General features: G+C 38.6%; 1 protein-coding gene across 3 annotated transcripts in view; it reads left to right on the top strand.

The window, feature by feature from the left end:
- hgsnat (heparan-alpha-glucosaminide N-acetyltransferase) overlaps positions 1–12,248 on the top strand; it is a 56,430-nt gene that overhangs the window by 30,109 nt on the left and 14,073 nt on the right. For all 3 annotated transcript variants that reach the window (XM_073042571.1, XM_073042572.1, XM_073042573.1), the window contains 5 exons: positions 531–607; positions 2,591–2,621; positions 3,316–3,476; positions 9,455–9,570; positions 10,757–10,878. In XM_073042571.1, the coding sequence (XP_072898672.1) occupies positions 531–607; positions 2,591–2,621; positions 3,316–3,476; positions 9,455–9,570; positions 10,757–10,878 (507 nt within the window). The remainder of the gene's footprint in view (positions 1–530; positions 608–2,590; positions 2,622–3,315; positions 3,477–9,454; positions 9,571–10,756; positions 10,879–12,248) is intronic.

Below are 12,248 nucleotides of genomic sequence, written 5' to 3'. Positions count from 1 at the left end.
GGTGGTTGTTTCACGGTAGATGAGTGTAAATGAAAACCGAATGTAGCGTGTTTCATCGTTCAGGATTCTTTGTTTGGCAGCCAGAAGGTGGTCAAGAAATACGTCATGTAATCCCCTTTTATAAGAGTAATGTAATGTTATTCCCTGTATTATTTCTGATAGTTTACAAGTTGATCTCATGCAGGATACACGATAGCTTTGGTTGTTTAGTCAGGCTAAAGAGAGAAATTTAATTTGTTTTTCTTAAGTTGCAACTGAGAGCTTGGTGTGGTGGGTGAATCAGCCTGGTCACAGTAACATATGTTGTGTTTCTGTACCTCAGAATTATGAATGTTTTTGAATCCCCATGTAACTGATCTCTAACCTGTTGTAAATACAGATATAGAATGATTAGAAGTGAGTTTTATGAGCCATGTTGTATGTCTTGTTTCTGTGACCCTGTTTTTCACCAGATTCAAGGTATAGGGGCAGAACTGTTTTGAATGGGGTTTTTGGTTAGAATGTAACTATTTTACTGTATGTTCTCCTAGGTTGTCTTTGGTGATCATGATCTTTGTTAACTATGGAGGTGGGAGATACTGGTTCTTCAAACATGAAAGTTGGAATGGTGGGTCAGACACTTTGCTGTGTTCATGTGACTGTAATCACTATTCTGGTGCAAGTTCATACTGTGAATAAATTGCTCTTTGCAATGCAAATTTTGAAGGCTTGTTTGTTATTTAAAACCTACCATGTTCCTGTCTCGATTATTATATTTATTGATACTATCGGTAATTATTCTGGAAATCCCTCCTTAACCAAGCTTGCCTTTTTACCTCTGTTGTCCTTGTGGGTCTTGTTCTTTGCACAGTGTCTTTAAAGATAACGTCTTGAGATGTTTGTTTGTTATGTGCCATGTAATATGACATGGGCGATCATGGTCTCTTCATGACTGTTCTTGGCAAATTTTTGTACAGAAGTGGTTTGTCGTCGCCCCCTTCTGGGGCGAAAATAGACACAGAAAATAGACACTTATAAAGTGTCTTTATAAGACTGATGACCCAGCCATTTTCATTTCATTTTTCAATCTTTTTATTGATTTTCAAATAAAGAATATACAAATCAGAGGAGGTTTAGCAAACAGATAATATAAAAGACATATAAACAGCAATAATAAAAACAAAGTATATAATGTCAAAATCATATATGTAAAATATTACGCTGTTATATATACAATGGTCAAAAAAAACTACGGCTCCTCATAGCAATCATAAAAAGAAAGATTGGAAATTTTATTTGATAAAGGGAAAAAAAACCCACTAACTAAACTGAAACAAAAAAGAGAAAGAAAAAAAAAGAAAGAAAAAGAAAGATTGGGCAGTCCAATTGAGGATAAAATTTTAAAAAAGAGAGAAAATAAAACATCCTTCCAGTCATCTCCGAACCTTTACAGATAAGGATTTTCCCCAAAGAGAGTAAAGAAAAATAAAAAATAATAAAAAAATAAATTAAATTGTGAAAATATTGAATAAAGGGTCGCCAGACCTGTTCAAAATTAAAGGATGTATCAAATGTCTGGCTTCTAATTTTCTCCAAGCTTAGACATGACATAACGGAGGAAAGCCAATAAAAAACAGTAGGTGGGTTAGATTCTTTCCAGTGTAGCAAAATAGCTCTCCTAGCCAGTAAAGTTGAAAAAGCTATCACATGTTGAGCGGAAGCAGACACTTTGCTTGCTTCCTCTGGAATAATCCCAAAAATTGTTGTAAGTGAATTAGGTTGAACATCCACATCCACACGATTAATAGCTATCATTTATAAACAGTTAATGAATGCTCGCATGTCGCCTAATGATAGGGTTCAACGCATCTGGGAAGTAGAACTTCAGCATTCATTTTCAGACAATCAGTGGAGTAAAATGTATTATTTAGTCAACAATTCATCTATCTGGCATGCCATATCTTAATTCAGTTTAAGATAGTACACAGGGCCTATATGTCCAAAGATAAATTGGCGCATATTTTTCCTAATATAAGCCCTATTTGTGACAGCCGTAACACAGAAGTGGCTACTCTAACTCATATGTTTTGGTCATGTGTAAGTTTAAACAATTTTTGGAGGGATGTGTTTGGAATATTATCTAAAGTTATAGATGTGGATGTTCAGCCATTTTCAATCCTTTTCAGAGATTGTCTGCCTGGTATCAGTGGTCGCATAACCAGGACTTGTGATGTGCGCCACCTGCTCCCATGGCCTCACGTAGCCTTGATCGGGGGGGGGGGGGGGGGGGGGGTGCTAAGCAGGTGCTGCACCTTGCCCAAGGGTGACCTGCAGGCAAGTGGAGGGAAGAGCACCTTGTACTTCCTTTGGTAGAGAAGCATCTCCACCCAGCCACCCTGTGTTAAAGGCATTTTATAAATGCAGCTTGTCGACAATGACTCTGCTTCAGTTAGTGGTGGTGCCCTTTCACTGGTTCCATGTCAACTCTTCAAAGCACAACGTGGGCAAATAGTTTTCACTGAGTTTGTGCATGTTTATGTCTGATTTCGTTATCAATCTATAATGTAATTCCACATATAATGCTAATATTTTCTGAATTCTTTCCTGACAGGATTAACAGTAGCAGATTTAGTTTTTCCTTGGTAAGAGTTTTTTAAAGTTATTTCTGCTTTAGACAAGAGTGTGATGTCTTGGATTAATAATTATCTTGCAGTTATAAATAAGGCTGGTGTTAATTCTGTTGGTAGCATGTTGCATCTATATCAGAAAGCTTAATTCTACTCTGGGTTCAGGGGTGTTGTCTTTTTGATAGAACATTAATCTGTACACTTGTGAAGACTGATGTGAACCATAAAATTTCCCTAAGAACATTGCTGCCTAGGTATCCTGCTTTTCCTGTATTACTTTTTGAGGAAGTTACTGAATAGCTTGGTAAAATCATAAACATTGCATATGGGAGACTTTCATCGATTGATGTATTTACATTGCATATAGTTGCTGTCAACTTTGCAGTAATTTTGAAATTTCTTAAAGATAAATTAAGCAAATGTGAATACTCAGGTTCAACAGCATCAATTGAAAGATTTTCATCAGATATGGGAATGGTATTTTCAGAAATTTGATTTTTTTTAAAAAATTCATATTTCCAGCACTAACTTTTGTACACATTATGCATTTTAACAGCACAGAAGGCATTTTGTGTTTTAAGCTATTAAGTGATATGAATTAAGCAACTTTAAGAGGAATGGGGTGTAATGTGTATCTACAGTATGTACTGTATATGGAAAGCAATAAATTGTTGATTCTTCAACATACTATTGTGCCTGTTTGCCCTAGGTTTGTGTTTATCATGGGAACCTCCATTGCGCTGTCCTTGAACTCGGCGTTACAGGTTAACCGCTCCAGGTGGAAACTGTTGACTAAAATTGCTTGGAGAACTGCCACACTTGTTTTGCTTGGCATCTTTATCATTAACCCAAATTATTGCAAGGGACCACGTAAGTGCTGATTTAGAGATTTATTTAAAATTTTGTTTGATTTTCTTTTAGAATTAGTGAAAATAATCCTTCAGAGTCATGGTTTTTGAAACCTCAATTTATGAATAGTAAATATGTGCATTATTCATTTATGGGTATGTGTTTGTCAGCAACTGAAATGGGTAAACCTGAAAAGGAAAGGCGGCAATGGGTGATTTTTCCCTGTTGACACTGAACTGTTTGGTGTAAAGTGCACACATGTAATGGATTAGTGTATATACTTTTTTAAAGAGGACTTGTATCTAAGTTCATTGTATTAGGAGAAATCATGGTTTTCTAAGAAAGACTTGAACTGAATGCTGATGCAGGGAATGCTGCACATTCATTGCCTATCTCTGGCTTCCATGAGGGCACAGTATGTAAGTGAAGTCATTTGTAGATTGATTAGTGTTGAAGTGGTAGGTTTACTTCCTCGAAGAACATTAGTGGATTGTTTTGGTCTTAACAACAATCCAGCAGAGCTCATATGCTGCATTTGCCAATGACTTCTCACCTTTCCACAATGGATTCCTCAGTCTCTTCTCTGAATCCAGATGACTACATCCTTTAAATTGAAATCAGAAAGGATATTAAAATATGTGAATGCAATGTCAATACAAGTGTGACCATAAGATAAAGGAGTAGAAGTGGGTCATTTGGTCCATCGAGTCTACTCTGCCATTCAGTCATGGTCTGATCCAATTCCTCCGGTCATCCCCACTCCCTTGCCTTCTCCCCATACTCTTTGATGCATTGGCTAATCAAGAGCCCATCTCTATCTCAGCCTTAAATGCACCCAATGACTTGGCCTCCACAGTCAATAGTGGCAACAAATTCCACAGATTTACCACCCTCTGACTGTACGTCCTTCAATCCTGAAGTCGTGCCCTCTTGTTCTAGACTCCCCTACCATAGGAAATAACTTTGCCATATCTAATCTGTTCAGGCCTTCTGACATTCGGAATGTTTGAGATTCCACCTCATTCTGAACTCCGGGGAACGCAGCCCAAGAGTTGCCAGGCGTTCCTCATATGGTAACCCTTTCACTCCTGGAATCATTCTCGTGGATCTTCTCCGAACCCTCTCCAATGTCAGTATATCCTTTCTAAAATAATGGGCCCAAAACTGCACACAATTCTTTTAGAGCCTGAACATTGCATTCCTTCTCTTATATTCTATACCTCTAGAAATGAATGCCAACATTGCATTCGCCTTCTTCACCACCGACTCAACCTGAGGTTAACCTAAAGTTTAGGGTATCCTGCACAATTGCAATTCCCTTTGCATCTCTGTATTTTGAATTACCTCCCCACCAAAGTGCATGACCATACACTTTCTAACTTTGTATTTCACTTGTCACTTTTTTGCCCATTCCCCAAAACTATATTAGTCCCTCTGCAGGCTCTCTGTTTCCTCAATGCTACCCGTACCTCCACCTATCTTGGTATCATTGGCAAATTTAGCCACAAATCAATTAATCCCATAGTCCAAATCATTGACATATGTTGTAAAAAGCAGTGATCCCAACACAGTTCCCTGTGGAACTCCACTGGTAACCAGCAGCCAGGCAGAATAGGATCCCTTTATTCCCACTCTCTGTTTTCTGCCGATCAGCCAATGCTCCACCCATGCTAGTAACTCCCCTGTAATTCCGTGGGCTCTTATCTTGCTAAGCAGCCTCAGGTGTGGTACCTTGTCAAAGGCCTTCTGAAAATCCAAGTACACCACATCTACTGCATCTCCTTTGTCTACCCTGCTTGTAATTTCCTCAAAGTATTGCAGTAGCTTTGTCAGGCAGGATTTTCCTTTCAGGAAACCATGCTGGCTTTGGCCTATCTTGTCATGTGCCTCCAGGTATTCTGTAATCTCATCCCTAACAATCAATTCCAGCAACTTCCCAAACACTGATGTCAGGCTAACAGGTCTAGAGTTTTCCTTCTGCTGCCTCTCACCCTTCTTAAATAGCAGAGTAACATTTACAATTTTCCAGTCACCCAGAATAATGCCAGAATCTATTGATTCTTGTAAGATCATTGTTAATGCCTCCGCAATCTCTCCAGCTACTTCCTTCAGAACCCGACAGTGCATTCCATCAGGTCCAGGAGAGTCATCCATCCTCAGACCATTAATTTTCACTGCACGGTAGTGTCCTTACTTCATTTGAAAATTTCTTCTTGTTTGGAATACCTGTCTCACACTTCCCTTATTTTTTGCAGGAACTCCAGCCATTGCTGCACTGCTGCTTTTCCTTCTAGTGTCCCTTTCCAGTCGACCTTGACCAGTTCTCCTCTCATGCCATTGTAATTTCCTTTATTTCACTGGAAAGACAAAATATAAAACTCACTTCAGACTTTTAACTTTATACTTGATGCTTTCACCGGTGTATAGAATTGCTATTTTGAACTAGATTTGTTGACACGAGACAGATAATAATACTCAAATCTCTGTAAAACTATACTTCGTCTTTGCATAGTTTATAAATGAAAAATAACTGAGTTGGCCACATCAGCCTTAAAATTACTCAGATTTATGAGGAACATGATGAAGGTGATGACTTGTTGGAATGTCAAAAGGTAGCGGAAAATGATTCTCAGTTACTGATCCGCAAATCCATGCTCTTGTGTTTAGAGGTAATGGGTTAATGCTGTCTGTGAACTTTGTATTTAGCCTTATAGTATCATTTTAGTTTTAAAGTTATAATCGCTGCTTTATTCTTCCTGAGATTAGCATTTTTAAAAATAGATGTTTAGTTACTTAATCTTCAGTTTCTCAACTGTCATCTTGAGATTCAAGCCAGTGTTGCTTGACCAATAGGTCCAGAATGCTGTCTGCTAGTTCATGATCTTAGCCACTTTACTACAGTTTACAGTGTAGGAGTCTTGCCTATTTACAGGTCTAATTTGCCAGTAAAGACTAACTGGATTCTCTTTTTCCAACAGAAGTAAAAGGTAGTTTTGAGGGAACAGGGAATTGAGGACCAAGTTCAAAGAAAATCTATTAACAAACTACATATGTCCCCATATACAATCTTGAGATTCACTTTCTTGCTGGAATTCACAGCAGAAACAAAGAAACACCACAGAATCAATGAAAACTGCCCTCAAGGCAGATAAACAGCCCCATGTGCAAAAGATAAACTGTGCAAAACAAAAATAAATAAAAAACATAATAGTAATAAATATCAAGAACTTGAAATGAAGAATCCTTGAAAGTGAGTCCATAGGTTGTGGGAACAGTTCAGTGTTGGGGTGAGTGAAGTTATCCCCTTTGGTTCAAGAGCCTGTTGGTTGAAGAATGATACCTGTTTCTGAACCTGGTGGTGTGGATAATGAAACTCCTGTACCACCTTCCTGATGGCAGTAGTGTAGGGGTTCTCAATAATGGATGCTGTGTTTTGCGACGTCACTGCTTGTAGATATGCTCAATTGTGGGGAAGTGCTTTACCCATGATGAACGTGGTTGTATCCACTCCCTTTTGTAGATGTTTCCCTTCGGGAGCAGTGCTGTTTCCATATCTGACAGTGATGCAACCATATCTGCTGTGACTTGGCCAATGACAGTATGTTTTCCGCAAACTTAAATATGGCATTGGAGCTGTGCTTAGCCTCACGGTCGTAAGTGTAAAGGGAAAAGAGCCTTGTGATGCACCTGTGCTGCTGGTGATTGTGGAGGAGCTGATGTTACCAATCTGAAGTGACTGGGGTCTGCAAGTGAGGAAATCAGTGATCCATTTTACAAGGAGGTATTGGTCGTGGAGCTTATTGATTAGTTTTGAGGGGATGATAGTATTGAATGTTGAGCTGTAGAAAATGAACAGCATCCTGATGTACATGCCTTCACTGTCCAGATGTTTCAAGGTTGAGTGAAGAGCCAGTGGAATGGCATCTGTTGTTGACCTGTTGTGACATGAGGCAAACTAGACCAGATCGAAGTCATTCCTTTAAAAGTTGAAGTGTTTCACCACTGTCTCAAAACACTTCATTACAGTGGATCTAAGTGCTACTGAATGATAGTAATTGAGGTGGGTTACAATGTACACCGGTACTTGGGCACTGGTATAATTGAAGCTTGCTTGAAGCAGGTGGGTACCTCAGACTACCAAAGCCAGAGGTTAAAGATCTCAGTGAACACTCCAGCCAGTTGACCACCACAGGTTCACCCTCCTGAAGGATGCTGTCAATATTGGTTTCAGAGATTGAAGTCAAAGGATCATTAGAGGCTGTGGGAGTTTGTGAAGATGCCTCCATATTTTGTTGGTCATAAAGTTAGTTCAGCATGACTAGATAGATCAAAGGGCAGTTTCAATGCTGTAGTGTTCTGTGAATAGTCATCCATGTTACAAAGGGGCACTGGCAGAATACAGAGCTGGACTGAAGTGACAGATGGAGTTTTCAACCCAAAGAAGTGTGAAGTGAGTTGTAAGTTCAAATTTGAAGGCAATGGCAGGATTCTAGGTGTGGAGGAGCCAAGGGCTCTTGGGTTTCACTTCCGTAGATCACTCAGGTTTGCTGTGCAAGTTGATAGGGTGGTTCAGAGGGCAAATGGTTTGTTGGCCTTCAAGGGATGGAGCTCAAGAGCTGTGAAGTAATGTTGTAGCTCTATAAAACTCTGGTTAGACCACACTTGAAATGTTGTGTTCAGTTTTGGCAGACTCATTATAGGAAGGATTATAGAAGCTGTAGAGAAGGTACAGAAGAGATTTGTCAGGACAATGTGTGAATTAGAGAACTTTTCTTATTGGAATAGGTTGAGTGAGCTAGGGCTTTTCTCTTTGGCATGAAAGATGATGAGGGGTGACTTGATAGAAGTATACAAGATGATAATAGGACATAGATACAGTAGACAGCCACTGCCTTTTGCCCAGGGTGGCAATACGTAATATGAGAGGGCATAATTTTAAGGTGATTGGAGGGAAGTATGGGGGGGGGGTACTGAAAGAAGCTGCCTAGGGTTGTTAATCTAGTCAGCTCCAGCTTGGGTACTAGCCTACAAGTTACCAGGACATCTTCGGGGAGTGGTGTCTCAGAAAGGCAGTGTCCATTATTAAGGACCTCCAGCACCCAGGATATGCCCTTTTCTCATGTTACCATCAAGTAGGAGATACAGAAGACTGAAGGCACACACTCAGCGATTCAGAAACAGCTTCTTTCCCTCTGCCATCCGATTCCTAAATGGACATTGAACCCTTGGACATTACCTCACTTTTTTTAATATACAGTATTTCTGGTTTTTTGCACATTTTTTAGTCTATTCAATATATGTATACTGTAATTGATTTACATTATTATTATTTTTATTTGATGTATTTTTTTTTCTCTTCTATATTTACTGCATTGAGCTGCTGCTAAGTCAACAAATTTCACATCACACGCCAGTGATAATAAACCTGATTCTGATTCTGGATGTTAGTTTTAATAGAGTGGTGGGTGCATGGAATACTATGTTACGGGTGGGGATAGGGGCTGATGCATTATAGACATTCAAGAGACTTTTAGATAGGCACATGGATGATGGTAATATGGAGGGCTAGGTGGAAGGGAAAGGTAGATTACCCTTGGAGTAGGTTAAAAAGGTCAATACAACATTATGGGCTAAAGGACCTGTACTGTAAGTAAACAGAAATATTTCCAGTTTCAGTCTTTAGTTTATCGTAAAGAGAAATAAATTGTATTGTACAGGTGCTTCAAGGCAACTTAAAATCGCATTATCCAAAATATTTTGTAACATACTGTAAGTAGGGTAAGTACCTGATTAGAAGCATATTTAGTTTAAATATAATTGGAGAACTAGTATAATCATGAAAATACCATTTTTGAAACAGATATGCACTGTCCTTGATAGCTTGTAGGATTAAGAATATTTAGAACTCATTCCAAGCAGAGTGATGTCACTGGCAAAGTTATTAATTATTGGCAGTCTGAGGAACTCTTCTAATGTTTTGCTGCTTTTTTCCCCTGTAGTTTCCTGGGATACTCTGAGGATTCCAGGTGTGCTTCAGAGGCTAGGTCTTTCATATGGTGTGATTGCTGTCCTGGAGCTTTTGGGTGGAAAAGAATATCCTGAAAATCTTGCTTTGGTAAAAAAAAAATTAAGTTTTCATACATTTCTCCTTACCTTGCTTTAGTGGTTGAATGGTTCAGATTTATTATTTTTATGGTTTCAGTTCTGGGACACCAGTGCTGAAACTTGTAAAGTTGCTCTTCGCAAATTATTCTATTTGTTGTGTGCGTATATTTTAAGCAATCTCATTTTCAAGTTATGAATAAAAAATATAGCCATAAATTTCTGCATGAAATTGGCAACTGTTCCTACAAGTCCTGCTTAAGGGCATTGGGTGAAATTGCTGGAAGAGGGCGTTTCTTAATATTTTCTGTGGTACTGCTCTTGTTCCTAGCTAGTTAGTTCGGCTAGGAAAGTGGGAATTTGGCTAAAAGAATTAACATTCCACTTGTATTGCTGCCAAGAGAAAATCTGCAGCTGCTGGAAATCCAAGCAACACATACAAAATGCTGGGAGAACTCAGCAGACCAGTCAGCATATACAGAAAAAAAGTGTCTCAGCCCAAAATGTTGACTGTACTTTTTTCCATAGCTACTACCTGAGTTCCTCCAGCATTTTGTACTTGTATTGTTGCACTCAGTTCACTGAGTAGGTTGTGATGGCATAATGAATTGTAGAGTGTTAGTCTGGCTCTTTTCATCATACTGCAGTTAATCCAATACAAGTTCACTGCAACTTCTGTTTGGAGAATGGTTTTACTGTTGTCACAGTACTAAGAGCATGGGGATAATCATTTAGAAATAGACTAAAGGGCTAATTATCCATGAAATGTGAGTGTGAGTTCAGTACCTCAATTGAAAATTTGACTACTAATTTGAAAGAAATTGACAAATGAGGAATTGATGTCGGTAAAAGTGACCATGAAATTGCATTATATTCTTTCTATAGGGGGGAAAAAAAGACTACCCTTTTCTTGGGAAGTGTTTTGGCCCAAAATGTTGACTCTTTATTCCTTTCCATAGATGTTACTTGACCTGCTGAGTTCCTCCAGCATTTTCTCTGCAAAATCTCTAGTGTTTGATTGCTTAACTTCTGTTTTCTTCAGGCTATGCAGTGCTGGAAAGTGGTTTGGAAGATTTTTGATTTTTGAGGTTGTTGATGATTGGCCACATTCGCATTTTCTGCTAATGATTCTTGGTCCTTAAAGGCACAAATTGTTCTTGCAATAGCCTTGTTTTTTATATGCTTTTTAATTTTCATAGGACAACTTATGGTCTCCAGCCAGGGATGTTTTGATTTACTGGCCCCAGTGGATCTTTATTTTGCTATTGGAGTGTGCTTGGCTATGTCTGACATTACTGTTACCTGTACCAGGTTGTCCACAGTAAGTACTTGTTTTTTGTGATTTCTGCAGTGGAATAACTAATTTCTTTTCTACTATATTAAATTTACCAATAGGCGAGGTGAGAAGCAGGATGACCATGTTCCACTGGTTCTTAAGCTGCACTTAAAGGCTGGAGGTGGTCCTCCATCCTGTCAATATTATTTCTCCTGTACACTGATAAATTTCCAGTGTTACTATATTTTTAAGTTATCTGGGGCTGATGAGTAGGAATGGGGATCTAGAGTGTGTTGATATACAGTATTTAACAGAGCTGTCCCCACTGATTTATCCTTTGTCCTTAAGACCAAGCTATCATTTAAGAAACACCCTCTTTTTTGTAAAGGAGGAATTTGGCCGCCTTTATTCATAGTTATCCAGTTACTAAACCTGTTTGACTTTGGGAAAGCCTAACAGCCTTGTAGTGTTTACAGTCATTATGCTGCTATTTAAGTAATCCAAATAATGTTATTCTCAATTACTATTGATGATTTACATTCCCAACTAACCCATATTCTGTTGACCCCCTTCCCTCATCTTCACTCTGTAATGCATAGACTCCAGACATAGACTGCAATCTATTTTAATGGTTTTTTGTAGGATGTGGCTGAGATTTGACTTAAGAATGTGGTGTGAGGCTTTTCCCTTGAACTACAATAGTGTGTGGTTGTTCCCACACTGTAGTAATGTGAGAAGCTGTAGTATGTTGATACTATGATTGTTCAGTTGTAATGTTTGAAGAGGTTATTCAAGAAAGCACACCCTTGATTGTGCAGGAGGTTAGGTAAAAGTCTTTTGCTTTTCTGCCTCCTGATTATTCTTTCGATTAGAGATATTAATTTTGCTTGTGTACCACAGCTGGTAACATATTTGAATCTATATATATAGATTCACCAATTGCTTTGGTACAAAATCATGTGTATCAGCAATGGTGAATTGGTTCCATGTTCTTAAATGCTTACCTGCTTGGTTGCGCAATAATATCAGTGCCAGACTCCAGGGCGAGGGTTCCCAAGTTCGAATCCAAGTCAGGTTGAGCGTCAAGTTAACAACTTGGCCTTGTAAAAACAAGAATAGCTTGCTACGGAAACACCGTCAAAAGACCGTGCCCTGATAACTCCACTGCCGAGTTAAGGGCTATTCTTCTTCTTAAATGCTGTAACAGGTTAATTATGCAGGAAGCCAGATTCCCACATTATGCCATTTGAGTTTTTTATAATTAGTGTTTTAGATTCCAATATTATTCTGGAGTTCATTGAAATATTAATATTCACTTGAAGAAAATCTAATTTCTTGATGTCAGAGTTGACTTTATTTTCTATTTAAAAAGATAGTGACCCTACATCAGGACTGTAGTGTAAGAATGAAAGAGA

The sequence above is a fragment of the Hemitrygon akajei genome, chromosome 4, assembly GCF_048418815.1.
Source record: "Hemitrygon akajei chromosome 4, sHemAka1.3, whole genome shotgun sequence".
Taxonomy (NCBI): domain Eukaryota; kingdom Metazoa; phylum Chordata; class Chondrichthyes; order Myliobatiformes; family Dasyatidae; genus Hemitrygon; species Hemitrygon akajei.
The sequence above is the reverse complement of the archived record's forward strand: the minus strand, read 5'-3'. Positions and strand labels throughout refer to the sequence as shown.